Source organism: Gymnoscopelus braueri, assembly GCF_963280865.1.
Source record: "Gymnoscopelus braueri genome assembly, chromosome: 22".
Lineage (NCBI taxonomy): Eukaryota > Metazoa > Chordata > Actinopteri > Myctophiformes > Myctophidae > Gymnoscopelus > Gymnoscopelus braueri.
The window spans coordinates 12,976,391-12,995,475 of record NC_137624.1 but is presented as its reverse complement, the minus strand read 5'-3'; the positions used below and the strand labels follow the sequence as shown (position 1 = coordinate 12,995,475).

The 19,085-nt window shown below is 41.0% G+C and overlaps 1 protein-coding gene across 1 annotated transcript in view; it reads left to right on the top strand.

The window, feature by feature from the left end:
* Positions 1-19,085, top strand: part of whrna (whirlin a) — a gene marked incomplete at both ends in the record, with an annotated part of 211,719 nt that overhangs the window by 141,324 nt on the left and 51,310 nt on the right. Inside the window, 2 exons of the mRNA XM_080419964.1 lie at positions 3,309-3,604; positions 10,348-10,384. Of these exons, the coding sequence (XP_080276090.1) occupies positions 3,309-3,604; positions 10,348-10,384 (333 nt within the window). The remainder of the gene's footprint in view (positions 1-3,308; positions 3,605-10,347; positions 10,385-19,085) is intronic.

Below are 19,085 nucleotides of genomic sequence, written 5' to 3'. Positions count from 1 at the left end.
CAGGTGCCCCCCCTACTTGATGCTCCCTCAGTGAATGATATGGTTCAACATTTTAATCTCAAATTAGAGTCAGCTCTCGACATAGTGGCTCCTATGAAAACTAAAAAGAAACTTAACTCTAGAGTAACACCCTGGATCGACGCGCACATGCGCTCACTCAAGAAAGAATGTCGTAAAGCTGAGCGAATTTGGAGAAAAAACAAACTCACTGTCCACCTAGAGATCTTTAAGAAGTCAACAGTGGCCTATAACAAAGCACTGCGCTTGGCAAGGCAGGCATATTTTTCACGCATTATCAATGACAACAAGCAAAATGCCAGAGTCTTATTCTCTACCATTGAACATCTCTTAAACCCCCCCCAGGCTTACAAGGAGTCGCTCCCTGCTTCTAAAGCTAAGTGTGATGAGTTCGCATCCTTTTTTGAAAACAAAATTTTTAGCATTCGAGCTGGTATTATGAATGCTGCTGCTAGCACTGCAAATGCGGCAAATGGTGCATGGTGCAAAAATGTAGATCCCTCCAGAGGAAGCCTAATATCATTCTGCGCAATTAATGAAGAGGAACTCCGTAAAACTATATCACAGATGACATCATCATCTTGCTCACTGGATGTAGTACCCACCCCGTTTCTCAAAGAGGTTTTAGACAGTGTTATTGGAGATATCCTAAGAATTGTAAACAGCTCTCTACTTTCAGGCGTCTTTCCAGACTCACTGAAAACGGCTGTAGTCAGGCCGCTACTCAAGAAACACAACCTTGATCCATTGGTGCTGGGTAATTATAGACCAATCTCAAATCTGCCATTTTTGGGCAAGGTCTTAGAAAAAACTATCTTTCATCAACTGGATGTGTTCCTACAGAACAATAAGGTTCATAACAAATTCCAATCTGGCTTCAGGAAAGGTCATAGTACAGAAACAGCACTTGTAAAAGTAATTAATGATCTAAGGGTGTCCGCTGACGACAAAAATGTATCTGTTCTCCTACTTCTTGACTCCTACCGCTGCTTTTGATACGATTGATCACACAATTCTACTACAACGTTTGGAGTACTGGATTGGTTTGTCAGGCACAGCCTTGTCTTGGTTTCACTCTTACCTAACAGGCAGAAGCTATTTTGTCAGTCTAGCTAACTTTGACTCAGACAAACACAACATCTGTTCTGGTATTCCACAGGGCTCAATTCTGGGTCCCTTATTGTTCTCCCTGTATATACTACCGCTGGGAGAACTCATCGCCGATCACGGAGTGAACTTCCATTTCTATGCTGATGATACCCAGCTGTATCTTTCAGTAGCTCCAGACGACCCCTGCGCTCTAGACCCATTGTTGACCTGTCTGTCCAGTATAAAATGCTGGATGAGTGAGAACTTTCTTAAGCTAAATGAGGATAAAACAGAAGTTCTCATAATTGGCTCCAGTGAGCAGAGAGAATCAATAACAAGTAGACTTGGTAACCTGGCTGTAGAAAGTAACACCACAGTAAAGAACCTGGGGGTGATTATCGATTCTGAATTGAATTTCAATACACACATTAATCATGTCACCAAGATTGCTTTCTTTCATCTTAGAAATATTGCGCGAATTAGAGACTATCTGTCGTTAGACGATGCAAAGACGCTGATCCACGCTTTTGTTTTCTCTCGGCTTGATTACTGCAACGCACTCTACTCTGGCCTGCCAAAGAAAACAACTGACAGATTACAACTTGTTCAAAATGCGGCAGCCAGAATTTTAACTAAAACCAGGATGAGAGAACATATCACTCCAGTTCTTGCTTCACTACACTGGCTCCCGGTTGTTTTTAGGATTGATTTTAAAATTCTTTTAATAGTTTATAAAGCTCTAAATGGTCTGGCACCTACCTACCTCTCTGACTGCCTAGAGAGATATGTTCCAAACCGGGCCCTCAGGTCTTCAAGTGCTGACCTGCTCGAGGTGCCTACAATGACATATAAAAAATACGGTGAAGCAGCATTCTGCTTTTACGGACCGACAGTGTGGAATAAACTCCCATTACACCTAAGACAGGCAGCCTCTGTCGATAGCTTTAAAGCACAGCTCAAGACCTATTACTTCACTCTTGCTTTTAGCTGATTCTTTGGTTGATTTTTAATTCCTCACTGTATTCCCTATTTTAATGTTGTTTTATGCCTTTGCTTTTGCTTGCTTTTATTTTATTTTATTTTATTTTATCTTTGTTTGCTTTATTGTTAAATTGGTTCTAACTGTAATTGTATTCTTGCTCTGTAAAGCACTTTGAGCTGCATTTCATGTCATGAAAGGTGCTATACAAATAAAGTTTATTATTATTATTATTATTATTATAATGCTCATGATAATATGGTTGTCTACTCAGTCTGTGTCTCAGAGGAGGGCTGTGGACAGTTCAGAAACCCGCCTGCCAGTGACATCATCGATGGGGAATCCAAGCCAATAGAAACAGCAGGCTTTCTATTCCTGGAAAGAGAGTATGCTATAATGGAAGCCATTTTTCTCGCGTTAATACAAAAAAAAGAAAACCTGCCTAATGATGATGTCACTGGTAGGCTGTCCACAGCCCTCCTCTGAGACACAGAGTAGAATTGTTTTTACCACATTATCACGAGCATTAGTGAGGACCAATTATATGAAGATAAGTTGAAAATGGGTAAAGTCGCCCTTGAAGTGGTTATAAGCTTCACCTGTTCAATCTGGGAACCCATCGCCAAATAAAAAGGAAAAACAGCGCCCTCTGCTGTTTTTTACTTATTCACTTGGCTCTGGGACAAGCTCAACGGAGCACCCGTGCACAAGGAAACCAGGGTTTTTGGTCTGCCTTCAGCGCTCCACTTCCGGTGGTGCGACTATGTTTTCATTCCCACTAACAATATTTCTCCACGGAACACTAACACCAATTCTCCCAAAGAACATGGATCATTTTGGTTATAAGCCCACTTGTTTCTATGATGAAAGAGAAATTTAAAATGTTACTAACTTTCCGTGGTCTTGTCGGCTTCGAGGACGCTATTGTTAAATGAGTTTCGGCTTGTTTCTAGTGGGAAAGGAACGGCACACACGTAAATCCCGCCCACTACATTTGATTGGGTAAAGCGCGGCCTGCTTCCTGATCTGATAGCACGCCCACTTGTAACCAATGCGCACGGGTTGTCAACACGGCTACCGACAGATTCAAACGCAGAGCAGAATCTGTTCTTGAGAGATTACACCTGTTTGACCCATGACTTGACTATATACCTCTACCACCTCTGTCTGTTACTTTACCTCCTTCTTACCTTTGTCCTATATCAACCTGTTTGTGTGACAGTCTCAGGCTGTCGGTCCCATGATGCTGCCTTTTCCGCGGTGCTCAGTCCCACCCTGCATGCCTCTCTGTGCCCTCCCCGCCCTGCAGGTCGGCGACCAGATCCTGGAGGTCAACGGGCGCAGCTTCCTGGGCATCCCGCACGACGATGCGGTGCGGGTGCTGAAGTCCTCGCGCCACCTGATGATGACGGTGAAGGACGTGGGTCGCCTGCCTCACGCCAGGACCGTGGTGGGAGAGACCAAGTGGATCGCCAGCTCACAAATCTCGGAGTGCTCTGCGACCAGCAGCATGGCTGGGTGAGTTACCGAGTATGCGTGTGTGTGTGTGTGTGTGTGTGTGTGTGTGCGTGCGTGTTTCTGCCGTGGCCGGTGTGTGTGTGTGGGTGTTTCTGCCATGGCCTAAGACAAAACGTTTTTTGGGGTTGTCCGTACGTACATCCATCCGTATGGCCTTGTGAACGCAATATCACAGGAAAGCCTTGCGTGAATCTCATGACATTTGTCACAAACGTCCACTTGGACTCCAGGATGAACTGATCTGAAGTAAGTAGGTAGTCAAAAGTCAAAGTCACTGTGACCTCAAGTCTGTGCCATTATTATGAACGATTATTATTATCTTAGGAACGCTGGCCTAGCGGTCCGGGCACTTAGGTTCTGATTAACTGACAGCGCGTCGCGGGTTCGAGTCCCGTTCCTGGCGACCTTTGCTGTGTGTCTCTCCCCGTCTCTCTCTCCCTCTTTCCTGTACGTCTTCACTTAAAAAACCTATCACTAAAGGCAGGAAAGCCAAAAACAAATCAGAAAAAAATAAAAAATATATAAATATGGTGGTCAAAGGTTTAAAGGTATAGGTGGTCTTGCCTTTCCCCTTTCTCCCTCAAGTTACCTATGACCTCACAAAACACGTTCATTAAGTTCCTTCACTACATAATACTACATGAGTCTGGACAGACAAGTGGTTATTTGCCTAATTCCACCCCCAAATGCATTCATTACCTGTTAAATGAAAAATTCACAGCCAGTGTGAAGTAAGCGTTAGCTTTGGGTTTATTTCATTGAGCTACACATGAACAATATTATATTCCTGTTCATTCTTTTCAATAGGCTTCTGAACAGCGTGACTAGATTTTTAAAATTGAAACGGCATACACAAAATCACTATTCGAAGTGGCTAGCACCGCTACAAATGGTCAGCAGGTGTAAAGTACCTGTCCATCACCATGGAGTCTAGTGGTTTGAATCCACCTGATATTTGTTTTTATATTCTCACTTCTAAGTCACTCTGAATTGGATATGACTGCCTTCCAAAGTGTGCAGGTCCCTGGGTGGCCAACCCGGCCTGGCGGAGACCAGTGCTCCGAGGAGCACACAGTTCTAGTTGTAATTGCCATGACACTCTTTTATTCCTGTAAACTTGTGAACTTAACAATAAAGGTTAGTTGAAGAGGAAGTCCTTATCCCGACTGAAGTAGCCAGCATACTGTAACTACTGTATTAATGGTAACTACTGTATATGGAGACGTACTGACATGTCAATTGACTGCCATTTTGGAGTTTCCCACCCTCAGTGTATGATATAAGAGCAAAATGGCTGCTGTGTATTGTCAATTGTTTGAGTTATCAGAACTCTTTCTAGCAAAGAAAGCTACATGTAGTTGGTCTGGGAAAATGCCAGAGCCGTCCGCAAAAGATCACAGCAGTAAATTATGCGGCGCTCCTCAGCAGCCATATCTATCTCTAAACACCCAATTAAAAGTTATTGTAAATGCCAAACTAATTTTAACATCAACCCCACACAATTCAGAAAATGCCTGCATAAGTGCACCCATCTTGTCATGCAGTACGATGTTCCAAAAGAACCTCGTCTGAAAGTGCCTTGTGCGTCAATGAAACATTTTCCGGTTGAATTGCCCTATGAGAGGTAACATGATTACTGCAGAGTTTCTGGATGAACTGACACAAGGAAACCATCTAACCGAATAAACTGTATGAACTTCCCACGGTCAAACCAGGTTTCTGACGTCGTCCTTATCTTTCTCTGACAAAGGGATGACAGCCGAAACCACAAAGGTTATTACTTGTCATTGAGACAGGAAATGATTTATTTGCCCATTCATAGGTGGACACTTTTATCATTTTCAGGTTGACGTAGTGATCTCTTTTGTCTTGAATTCCAACCTAAAATCAAAGCGTCAAATCAAATAAAAATTAATTCTACACTAGTTTAATTTTTTTTTTTCTTTTTCTCTCTCCTGATTGGATGAAATTTGTAACCCACCTGAAAATTAATGTTCTGTTTACTAAAGAGCTGGACAGACAGGGACACTCCTGCTACTGAACAAACACTCTATAGCAATGATTAATATGGCTTTAACCTTTTAACAATAAACGTTTTGTTTTAACCACAAAACATCACTTACAGCACCTTTAAAGACTGCTAAATGATTTGTCATAAGGGTGGAGGGGGACATGTGAAAAGAATAACTGAGTTGGTCATGCAAGTCAAGACAACTAATTGAATTTATATCTTGAGAGAATTTAAGTCTCAGAGACAGTATTTTTCAGGCTAAGGTTTAATTAGATACAGTAGATCTTACTGCAACCATTCCTAGCACCAGTTCTTGGAATGGTTGCATTTAAATATGATCTTCAGCAAAGTACTTCACTGGCAATCTGGGAGGTTATGACATACATCATTTTACTGTAAATACAGTAGGACAGCTAGTTGCCTGTTTTGGACTCCCTCCAATTTTGTATATGAAGTGTGTGTGTGCGTGCGTGCGTGCGTATTTTTCTGCAGTTGTGCATTCATGCGTTTTTGTTGTGTTCATACACGTGCATGCGGTAGTTGCTGTTGAAGTGCCTGAGTAATGAATTGATTTGAAAAGGCCAGCTGCAAAACATGTAGACATTTACATTTCAAACGCACCAATTTATTCTACCTCTCTCTCAGAAACATGAGAAACTGTCAAGCATAGAATGTCTCCGGAACGCTTCACTCTCTGTCAATGATATGCAGTATTAGATAAATGAGTCACTTCCAGACTAAAAATAAAAGTAAGTGAATCGGTGCATTTCACTGTAGATCCTCATGCATCCCTTGTTCCACAGCTCTTGTGCGTGCATGCGTACATATACGTGTGTGTGTGTGTGTGTGTGTGTGTGTGTGTGTGTGTGTGTGTGTGTGTGTGTGGGGGTGTGTGTGTGTGTGTGTGTGTGCGCCTGCGTGCCTGCGTACTGTATGTGTGTGTTGTATGTTTTTTGTGACAGAGTTATACAGATTAAACATTTTGTAGGGAGGTCAAGACCTAGAAATAATGAAGTGGAGAGAAGGAGAGAGGGAGGGAGAGAGAGAGAGACAGTCTGAAAGCATCTAAATAAGAGAGACAACGAGGCTCATTTATAAGTTACTTCATAAATGTGTACATTTCTTCATGAACCCTAGCCCTCATTAACTAAGTTATAGGGTGTAAATGGCTAAGAATTAGCTAAAAACCTCCACATTCATGAAACAACTGGACACTTTAAATTGTGTCCACATTGTATCCCAAGAGCTGCATGTTAGAGCTTCACTCAGTGTCTTTATCATTAAGATTATTAATTAATAATTCATTAACCACTTTTAACCTGTCGTCCCTATTTTCAGCTTGTCATTATACATGAAAATATTCATTTTCTAACCCACAATTTTCAAAAGTAGTGAAAATAGCTCAAAATATGTCGCATTGCAACGCGCTTTGAGCTTGTAGATTGGTTATTTTAAGTATATAGGGCACAAGTGCTCAATTAATTAACTCATTCATTCCCATTCATCAATATAACTAATTGGCATACATTAACATGGTTGCACCACCTCAGAAACGCCTCATAAGTCACAGCATCTATCTATATCTAGTAGTGTCTACTAGAGAGATCCTCACTCAGCATTCCATAATGCACTCCTCTCCACCGGTGTTCGTGGGAAAAAGGTGCTCTGCACTATTAAACAAAACAATCTGCCACGAGTCTGTCGTAAATACAATGCTTTTATCAATAGCCATAACCTTTTATTGACCATTTGGCTTTTGATGTACACCACAAATAATGCTTTTAGAGATGCATGAGTTGGTGGCTGCTGACATGCACAAACTCCTTAAATATTTGAGGGAGGGAGGCGGGGTCATTTGCATGGTGTGCTATACTGTGCAAGACAGCATTATTATGCAGACTTTAGAGATAATGGCCACATATATCTATGCGTACAGTACAGCACACTGCTGGTAGGCTCTTCATTCTCTCTCACAGTGCACCTCAAGTTGTGACTGGGAGTTGGCCATAGGTTAATCCCTTTCAACTGGTGTCCAGGGTACGAGGGCAGAAAGTTCACGAAGGCCATGGCCGCCATTGCCCCTCAGTTTGGCCTTCTGCCCCTCAAACAATATGCCCCGAGGCCACAGTGGCCTTGATGCCCAGAACGCTGCTCTTGCTGATTGCCCCATTTTCTCCTCTGCTCCCTTCTTGTCAATATATATTTTTAGACGCCATCGGCTTTTTGAGATTCCGAATTTTTAACTTCACTACTTCACTACTGGGAAGTGGCCTTCCCCTTAAAATGAAGAAATTACAGGCCTGCTGGTGTCCCTATTTTTCCTCAGTAAACCTTATCTATATACAGTAATAGGTCTTTATATACCGGGAGCTTGATGAAAAAGTTGCCTGCCTGAAAATCGCCTGCAAGTATTTGTCATCAAAACTATCAATATAGTTGATGCTTCATTCAAACACGATGATGACTTTATTTGCAGTAATAATCGCTTTATCGCAAAATAAAATGTAAAGATATTTTAAAGGAAATGACAAACACATGACTGCTTCCTTTCTCGGCTCTCGGCTTTCTCCTTTCTCGGGGTGTAGTTCCAGACTCTGCAGTATATACTAGCATTCGGAGATTGTGGAATAGTTGTCTGGCTACTAGTAAGGACCTTTAGGATGACACATGTAGAGGGCCAAATGGAAAAAAGTTTAGAAAATATGGCATTTTGGAGTTACTAAAAGTCAAACATAATGTTTACTAATTTACAACAGCTATTTACAACGGCATTGTCAGCCAAACAGCTCCCCAAGCTGTAGCATATACTTCCAAGCGGTTATAATATATTCATTATAACAATATAATATATTCATCATCCTCTGCCGGTCCCTGAAAATGTACGCTCACCAGTGCACACTTGCCAATTCCTCTCCCCAAAGTCGACTATTGCAAAACTGGGACTTTTTGACCATTTAAAGTTATTTTCTCAATTCTTTATAAAAAAGATAAAACATTGAATTAGTTAATTCTCTGTTCAAAAAGAAAATACATCGAATGCTATTTGTTCAATTAGTTCCGCGGCAGATAGATTTTTGTCTGTTTTTGTGATGTTGCAGTGTTTGAGGAATAGTGAGATTTACATTTACATGATGTCAGATTCTCATACATATCAGTTTGAGAATGAAGAAGAAATTGTTTAAAGTGTGTGTGTGTGTGTGTGTGTGTGTGTGTGTGTGTGTGTGTGTGTGTGTGTGTGTGTGTGTGTGTGTGTGTGTGTGTGTGTGTGTGTGTGTGTGTGTGTGTGTGTGTGTGTGTGTGTGTGTGTGTGTGTTTTGTCCCTGTTTGTTTGCGTACGTACGTACATGCATGTATGTTCACTGTATATGTGTGCACAGTATGTACGTATGTGCATGTATGTCAGGGGCGGCCTTTCCTATGTTTCACCCGTTTCAATTGAAACGGGCCCCGAACCTCAGGGGGCCCCCGAATTTTCTTGGAAAAAAATAAATAAATAAAAAGTTTAGATTTTTTTTTTTTTTTTTTTCAAAATACAATTTTAGATTTTTTCGCAAACAAAATCCGCAAATTCCGCAAACAAAATCGGGGTGACCGTGTTTTGGGGCGATTTATTTTTTATTCTTATTTTTTAAAATTTTTGACTTTTTTTTTTTTTTTTTGGGGGGGGGTGGGGGGGTGCATAGGGGGCCACATATTAGCTCTTGAAACGGGCCCCCAGATCACTAAGGCCGCCCCTGATGTATGTCAAAGAGGGATATTATTTCCCATTTTTCTCTTTCTTTTCTACTTAGTCGTTATGCCAATTTCCAACTTTCCTCATACACACGTGTACTTCTGTCACTGCTGACACCTACTGGTTGGCCTGAGGGACGGTGGTGACAGCCACATGTTTCGTCCGATACACATGGAATCACCTGACACATCTCTTAACCCATTGAGATCGGGAGAGCATCTGTAATTTTAGATTTTAACCACTTTAACCATTATCTTATGCTTTGGCTATTTTTTATTTATTTTTATCATGATTTTTTTTGCAAATCTTTGAATATATATATTTTTTAAAGCGAACATTTATGACTCAAATCTTTGCTAAATGTCTTCTAAATCCTAACCGTTTTTTGAAAAAACGTATGTTGCTACATCAGTGGTTCTCAAACTTTTTCATGTCAAGGACCCCCAAAATTATATGTATTTGGCTGCAGACCCCCATCTCAAAATATTTAGTGCCAGAGACCCCCAGAAGCAAAGATTTGAGTTTAAAAAAAATTGCTTTAAAAATATATATATATTCAAAGATTTGCACACGATTTAAAAAGAATAGCAGATCTACAAGCTCATTGTATATCTGCTATTTTTGAATAGCCAAAGTATGAAATGGTTAAAGTGGTTACACAGATGCGTTCCCGGTTTTAATGGGTTAACCTGACAGTGTGGATTTAGATCAGAAGGACGTGACACATGTGGAGGAACACACTAATCCTCCCAGTTCCACTCCCGTGTAAGATTCACACCCCTTAGTGGCTTCGCGGGAGCTTTGAAACAAAGATAGGGCTCCCAACTCACTTTTATGCTCCAAGGTTTTATTCAAACAAACAGCAGATACAACGTTTCAACCCTTTCGGTCTTTTTCAAGTATATGAGCGGGAGCTTTACCGCCGCGTCACCCGGACATCACAAAAAGGGGTATACGTTATCCGCCAGAATTTAATTTGTCGTTTTCTGTGTTCCGCAGGTTCTCTATGGACCAAGGAGCCACGGCAGCTGGAAAGGTGAGAATTACCACATTATTACTTCTGCATACTATCTATTGCAACGTTCTATATAGTAGTATGTATACGTGGAGTTGAGCAGGGAATGTAAGATTCTGAGGAAATGTAAATGCAGCCTCTCTATACAGAAATGTCACCCACAGGCCCCTCCATTTTGCTCTGAAACAGTATCTATCTAAGGTTTCATCCATTCATGTATTTGTCAATGCCACTTCCTGAGCTATGGTATCACTCCATCAAATGCAATAGGAGAGGAGTGGAATGCTTTTGCTTTTGGCGTCACCGTGGTTGTTCGTGTCATGTTCACTTATGCCTGCCGCTGTGTTATTGATTGCTGAATCACCCAGGGTTTTATGGGTCGAAGTTGAACACTAGAATCACGTCAACTGGAATCATGTCACAGTTCCTCCCTTTTCATTGGTTTGCCATCATCGGATCGATTCTCCTGTTTATGCGTAGTGTTGTCCAATGTCCCTTAACCCCGCTGCAGAATCCACTATCTTAACACCTTGCAGGCATTGTGGGGATTAACTCAACAAGATATCGGTAATGGGAGATGTCCTCCTGATACCCCTAATGACATGCACACCCACATCCGCCTTCTCTTAACCTTTACATCAGGAGATTTACCCCACCTCCATACTGTTAAATGTCTTTCCTGTTAATACCACGGTTGTTAACAAACACTTTTTTTAAAAAGAGCCAAATTCAAGTCTGAGAAGTAGGCAGACTAATATGACCTTTTGTGATTTCAGTCAGGTTGTGTTCCCACATTATTATTGACTGATTTGATCCCTCAAATGAATTGAATGAGTGACAACAGGAAGTGATGCCCAAAATGGACACACCCCCTTTTCCCCAGTAAGCGAGTATGTTCACTTATCTATACTATACAATACTACTGTATATGCCCTCTGTTACATGTACCCATACACAATACTCCAAAAGTGACCCTGTTAACTCAAATAGAAACACTCCAACAGTAATTTTTTTACATAGACATTTTAATAGACTACATATCTAGTTTTGTCTGCAAAGAGAATCCACATAAAGGTGACCTACATTTGGAATATGTGCAAGTGCATTTTCACAGAATTCTTAAAAGTTTTACATAATTCAAATATAGTGTTCAATATGATTTTGGAGTTTCTCAAACAGGGAGGTTTTGCGGTTAGAAAGCTTGTTCTTTCCACATTTCTCACTCTCTGTAGGCAGTCATTGAGAACCCGGTCATCATGATGTTTAACACTGAAACGTTTAGTATAGTCTTCCATGGTTCTATTTCTTTCATTCAATGTGGCTTGTATCATGTTTTTGTCTCCAGTTGTCTCTAATTGCAAGCCAGAGTAGTTACATCAATTAGAAGTACGTTGTGCAGTATGTTGTGCACATTGGTATTTATTTAAAAAAAAATAGCTGTGAAATAAATCTTCACACCTGTTTCCTCTGTTCTCGTTGGCAGGATTATAGAGAATGAATGTACCCCCATGTGACATGTCTTGGCCAATCAGAATAGCATATCAGGTGGTCTTGATATTATTCGATGCCTTGGTATAGCATAATTTAAATCCCTTGGGCTTTGTTACACAGGAAAAAACTAGAAATAGTCTAATAACGGCAGGGTCTCCCTGACCAGTCTTCAGCTATTGTTGGTAGATTTCTATGTGTACAGTTTTTAAATTAAGCCTCACATATCACAATTGTGAGTGCTGAAGCTGCACTATACAGGCTGGTTGTGTGTGTGTATGTTGACAAGTGTGGTGATGGTCTGCACCTCATTTGGCCAAAAGTGTTTCACAAGTAGCTACAACCCAGCTTTCACACTCTTGGCAATTTTCACTTTTACTTTTTCTGAGTTTGTTGCTCAGAGATTTTTACTCGTGGGCAGATGAACCTTTCAGGCGGAAAGTCATATTTGGAGCTCAGCCAAATACTGTGCAACTATTTTTATCGACTGCCAATCATTCCTAGTTCATTGGTCAGAGGCTATCTGCCCTCAATTCTGATGTCAAGTCTGAGATTGAGGGTCTGGATATTAGAAAGTTGGTAGAGACAGCTCCTCAAGGTTCAAGGTGAATGCAGAGACCTCACTTTCGCCTCACTTTTGAGATTTGAAACCTGTGATATTCCTTTTCCTCCCTACCCACTGACTTAACAGAGTGCTACAGGGGTCTTTTTGTCAGCCAATACAGATGTTACCTCCACCACGAGTTCCCTAGCCGCAGATTTCCAATGCCTTTCTTACGCTGGGTTTTGGATTAATTAAGAACATAAGCTCTGCCGCAAACAAAGGCTTATGATGTTATCATGTTTTGTTCAACAAGATAATCTCCACAAATCAACACGCTTTTACAGAGTTTGAACCACACAGGGAAATGAATATGACTTTTTAAAAGCACATAACAGCTTTACAATTCACGGTTGTCAGCACTGGGAGAAAGAAATAGTACCTGCTGCTGCGTCGCAAGCTAACTCAGCTATCACCATCAAGTGGATGTATTCAGCTGTGCTGCGCTGTAGCAGTCAAAATCAGTTGTCAGTTGTTGTTTGTGCAGCCAGTTCCACAAAACTTTAAAGGCTCATGACCTACATAACATTAATAGCATGTTGTTGGGTTTTCATGTTTTTATTTGGTTTACCTTTTTTTCTTCGGCTACTAACCTTGAATTGAGGTTGACCTCATTGCCAAAAATGTGAAATGTTCCATTAGAAAAGTCTGAGGAACTGCCAACACCCACAAAAAATGTCATTCAGGTGCTTTTAATTGGCTCAGGCAGCAAACAGTAGGAAACAGAAGTTCCTCTTATATAAACACCAAAGGTGCGCATCTCCAACAGTCCGTATAGACTCACCATCCAACATTGTACATTGAACTCTAAATAGATGTTTCACCCTACAGAAGTTCTCACTCTTAACCACATGAACCATGGGGCCCCTATTCTGGGTATGTCATAATAGGTGAACATTCAGTGAAAATCTACAAGCTTGTGACTCATTGTGAGCTTGTAGATTGGCTATTTTCTAAAATGTTTTCGTTGCTTTCTGTCACTTATTTTGACAATTTGGCTAAAAAAATAATAGTGTAGTTTGTTGATTACTTTTGACGCATTAATGGTCTTATTTTTTTTTAAATTCAGTTTAGAGGCACTAAAAAGGTCTTAAAAGTCCTTAAATTGTCACTTTCGAAATTTGCATAGCCTACCCTGTGTATACACATACAGGGTTTGCACCCTGTATATATAGGGAAGTAGGCAGACTAATATGACCTTTTGTGATTTCAGTCAGGTTGTGTTCCCGCATTATTATTGACTGATTTGATCCCTCAAATGAGTGACAACAGGAAGTGATGCCCAAAATTGACACACCCCCTTTTCCCCAGTAAGCGAGTATGTTCACTTATGTATACTATACTATACTATATGCACTCTGTTACATGTACCCATACACAATACTCCAAAAGTGACCCTGTTAACTAAAATAGAAATACTCCAACAGTAATTTTTCACTTGAACCTTTTTAGGGCTTTCAATTTGTAAGGTATGAACCAAAAATCTTCTCTTTGTAGAGGTGTTCTATCTCTGTCACCACCTCTCTTTAAATAATGTACAGTTTCTATGCTCTGAAACCTCAAGGAACACATGTTTTGGCCTACTCTTTTGAAATGCCTAGCCACAGGGGACTTGTCAGCCTTATTTCTGCCATTACTTTTGACCTGTATGTGGAATGGATGTAAAAGAGAGTTTCATATTATCATAACGATGAACACAGAACACATGTGCCTGTAGGCAAGTGGGGGTACATACTGTAACATTAAGCTTTCATAAAAGTATCTCTTAGGTTTATGTGCAGGAGACCGCAAAGATAAGAGAATCCACATAAATGTGACCTACATTTGGAATATGCGCAAGTGCATTTTCACCAAATTCTTAATATCTTTACATAATTAAAATGTAGTGGCCAATATGAATTGGAGTTTCTCAAACAAGGAGGTTTTGGGGTTAGTAAGCCTGTTCTTTCCACATTTCTCACTCTCTGTAGGCAGTCATTGAGAACCCTGCCAGCATGATGTTTAACACTGAAACGTTTAGGATAGTCTTCCATGGTTCTCTTTCTTTCATTCAATGTGGCTTGTATCATGTTTTTGTCTCCAGTTGTCTCTAATTGCAAGCCAGAGTAGTTCCATCAATTAGAAGTATGTTGTGTAGTATATTGTGCACATTGGTATTTATAAAGAAAAAATAGCTGTGAAATAAATCTGCACACCTGTTTCCTCTGTTCTCGTTAGCAGGATTATAGGGAATGAATGTACCCCCATGTGACATGTCTTGGCTAATCAGAATAGCATATCAGGTGACAGGTGGTCTTGATATTATTCAATGCCTTGGTATAGCATAATTTAAATCCCTTGGGCTTTGTTACACAGGAAAAAACAAGAAATAGAGTCTAATAACGACAGGGTCTCCCTTACCAGTCTTTAGCTGTTGTTGGTAGATTTCTATGTGTACGGTTTTTAAATTATCACGATTGTGAGTGCTGAAGCTGCACTATACAGGCTGGTTGTGTGTGTATGTTGACAAGTGTGGTGATGGTCTGCACCTCATTTGGCCAAAAGTGTTTCACAAGTAGCTGCAACCCAACTTTCACACTCTTGACAATTTTCACTTTAACTTTTTCCGAGTTTGTTGCTCAGAGATTTTTACTCGTAGGCAGATGAACCTTTCAGGCAGAAAGTCATATTTGGAGCTCAGCCAAATAGAATACTGTGCAACTATTTTATCGACTGCCAATCATTCCTAGTTCATTGGTCAGAGGCTATCTGCCCTCAAATCTGATGTAGGAGTGTTTCTGTTGATCCTTATTCATAGACGATTAATCAGTAACGGTTTAGCTTTCTTCCAGGCAATGTTATGGAACGGTCGCCTGCAAAATTGAAGCAGAACTCTGTTGTGTGTTGTGTAAATTGATCAGAGTAGCTATTTGATCAATCATTTGGAGTTTGACATAAGTGATTTAGCTGCCTGCCAGAGAACTGCCTCCAAAGCTCATCATATAGGAGTTTATCTCACAGGTAGACGTTGTCTTTGTCCTGTGTAGTTGATCTATTTTCATAACGCATTCATGATAATAATGAACTATCTTTCTGCCAAACTTCATAGAATAACTGCCTGGGGAGATGATGTAGCCTACCTACAGTAGGACTAGGGCTGATCTGCAGGCAATCGCTGTGCATGTCCTATTCAGACAACATCAGTCTGGGAGGCAGAAACACTCAGCTTTGGAGGCAGCTGCAGCTGGAAGTTTTCTGGCAAGCAGCAACTGCTGGTAAATCACTTTCTGACCGATGAACCACGAATGATTGGCTGGCGGTGAAATGGTTCCATGGTATCTTGATTGGCCCAGCCACAAAATGCGTCTTTCTGCCTCGAAGGCTGAGCTGCATAAAAGACCAACTCTGGGCAAGGAATGTCCCCGTGTGCATTTCATGGCTGGAGGTGGTTCTGTTTTGTGAGTTTGAGACATCATGCACAGCATACAAACAGTATGCTGTACGTAGACAAACGCTGTTGATTAGACCTTAGCCTTTTCTGAGCACTTTACCCCTTCTGTCTCAAAGGTTCAACTGAAGTTGACAGTTTCGCCTAGGGCCAAGAAAGATCGTTTCAGAAATGTTAAAGTCAACGTGGCCCTCTTTTTGCATATTGACAGATTAACTGACAGTATCTGAACCCACCACCTGACTTATTACAGTATATTAACTGACAGTATCTGGACCCACCACCTGACTGATTACAGTATATTAAATGATTAGGCATAATCATTTACAAGTCATGTGTACCGTATCCATCTGGAAACTGTCTTTTGGCGAACAAAAAAGAGGACATAATTACAGTATATGCAATTTGAACTTGGGTGTGAATAAATCGCACACCAAGGGGATTAGTTACCTTTTTAAGACTTTATGTAATCAAGTTACATAACATTTTAAGACTTAAAAAGTCTACATAAAAAAGTCTGACAGAAAATGGCAATTTGCAGTATCATAGAGGTTCAGTGAACTTCACAAGTGGCCTACCATGTGTCTGAGGTATTGCAAGTTGAAATCCCAATCCTTTCCTAAACAGGTCTGTCAAAAGAGAAAATAAAGCCTGCTAATACTTAACAGCAATAGGCTTATTGTCCATTAAACGGAATGTCAGCACTCAGCGAAGCCATATCACAACTATTCTCTCTAAAAGGGGCGTAATTCAAATAAGTTGCTTTGAGCTAACAGGTCTCGGTACACTGTTGAAAACGATCTTGATTTAAAAGATAATCCTTGTTGTTTGCATGTCCTATACAGTAGTTCTGGGCGTTTTGCCGACCACATTATGTTGCCTCCTATCATGCACCCTTTTTAATCAGTAGTGTCATGTTTATATTTTTCAATATTTATTCACCTAGCTATTTGCATAAACTGTTTGTGAGCAAATGCTTTGCGCTCAGTCAGTTACAACCACCCACAGCTCAGAGCAGCATGATCTTGGCAACTGGGCAGCTCCACTGGAGCAACCAGGGGGTACATTATTCCTTGCTCAAGAGCTCCTCCTAGTTTTTGTTGGAGGGGAGAATGTTTTGTTCTTTTACCGTACGCAGATTTAACCACTTAAACCCTATTTGTTGACCGGGGTCCACAAGGGGTCTATACTCGCCCCGTCTCTTTTTTCCCTCCACACCAAATTCATTGTGAGCTTGTAGATCTGCTATTTTCACCAAAGGCCCTCCAGAATTGGGACACTATGGGTTCATGTGGTTAAATAAGTGAGTCAAACTCCAGGCTCACAATCAGACTGCTCTGTTAATAAGCCAAAACAGATTAATAAACCCTTTTTGAATGATATGGCCTAGATCAATAGATTCTTAGGTGGAATGCTATGGTACCAATAACACAGAGATACAGCTCCTTTACATAAACTGTACTTGGTGACCAAATATTGCAATGGTGACTTGTGATTATTACAAATGTGATTATTATTATTATTATTATTATTATTGATTGTGATGCTGATGACTGGGATTGCGATGATGATTGTGAGGGTGGGTGCGATGGTGACTGATTGTAATGGTGATTATGATGGTGATTATGATGATACTGTAATAGTGATCATGTTTGCAGACATCCCACCCTGGAAAAAAATCATTTCAGGGAGGTCAACAAAATATATGAACATATATATTTTCTATATATGCCACATATGTGTTCAACATATACAGTATGTGGATATATATGAGCTATATATGACACATAGATTTCCTATAAATCCACATATATGCACGTATACAAACCTGAATATGGCATAATATGCAGCATATATTCTGCCTATATTTGCCATTTATTGGCATATATGTTCATATATTTAGTAGGCGGGCTCCAGACCGGATCCGGCATTTGCAGGAGATTTAGGTTCCAGACGACTTCCAGGAGAGGAGGGATGTCCGTCTCTGTGATTGATTGTGATGGTGATAGAGATTGCATAGTAGTGCTGATTCAGAATGTCTGCATTGTATGCAGGACACATACCTTGTTATTTCTGGCCTGGCTTCATTCTATGAGTCTATCTGGAGCTGCGTAGTCTGCTTATCAACAGACCTTGACGAACTCTATGGCACTGTAAATCGATGCGAATGGATTGCATATGTGTCTGGTGTACATTTAAGTATGCATCTCGGTGCACGTAAGCGTGCACGCGTGCACGCACATGCACCCTGCTCACATTTTGCATATCGCATATGTATATTTTTCTGTTTTTTTTCCACAGTGTTGGCAATGTTCACCCGTGCGCCCCAATTTATCATATAGAGCACAAACCCGCGAGCTCGTGCAGTAATTGGCAATCGTTTGCTGGCTCCGTTTGAAGGTATTACAAGGAAGCTTGGAAACGGATAAATAAGAGCACCGAGCTCTCTCCCCAGACAGACGGGGGACAGAGGCAGAGAGGAATCAGGTAAAGCGGGTGGAGATAACGATGGTGTTGATTAGAGTTTTAAAAAAAACAATTAGATTCAGGGAAAAGTTTCCAAACTTGGAGAGCTATGAAGTTATGTTTGCATGGGGACTGCCTCTGGACTGGGTGTGCGTGTGTGTGTGTGTGTGTGTGTGTGTGTGTGTGTGTGTGTGTGTGTGTGTGTGTGTGTGTGTGTGTGTGTGTGTGTGTGTGTGTGTGTGTGTGTGTGTGTGTGTGTGTGTGTGTGTGTGTGTGTGTGCGCGTGTGTGTGTGCATCTTTCACAAAGAATGAAAGTAAGTGATTATGTATATGAGAGCCAATAGGTTATATGAGAGAGAGAGAGATAGAAAGAGACGGGGGGGAGGGAGAGACGTACAGTAGCTGGAGGGCTTTGGTACTTGGCAGCGTGGAGGGCTGTGATAATTTACTGCGTGAGAGCACTGCAGCGCCTCCCTGGGAGCCAGGAGACCTCTGTTAGAATGGGCTGCCTTTCCCAACCTCCTACTGTGTCAACAGCTCCTCCACTTCAATATTAATCATCTCTTAGAATAACACAGCCATGATAGCGCTGCCTGAACAAGCAGAGAGAGAGCGAGAGAGAGAGAGAGAGAGAGAGAGAGAGAGAGAGAGAGCGCTCCGTGTCCATTAAGCTTCTTTATACCTTTAAAGGCCTCCTGTCAGCCAGCGTGTTCCAATAACCATATTATTTGGCCTTTCA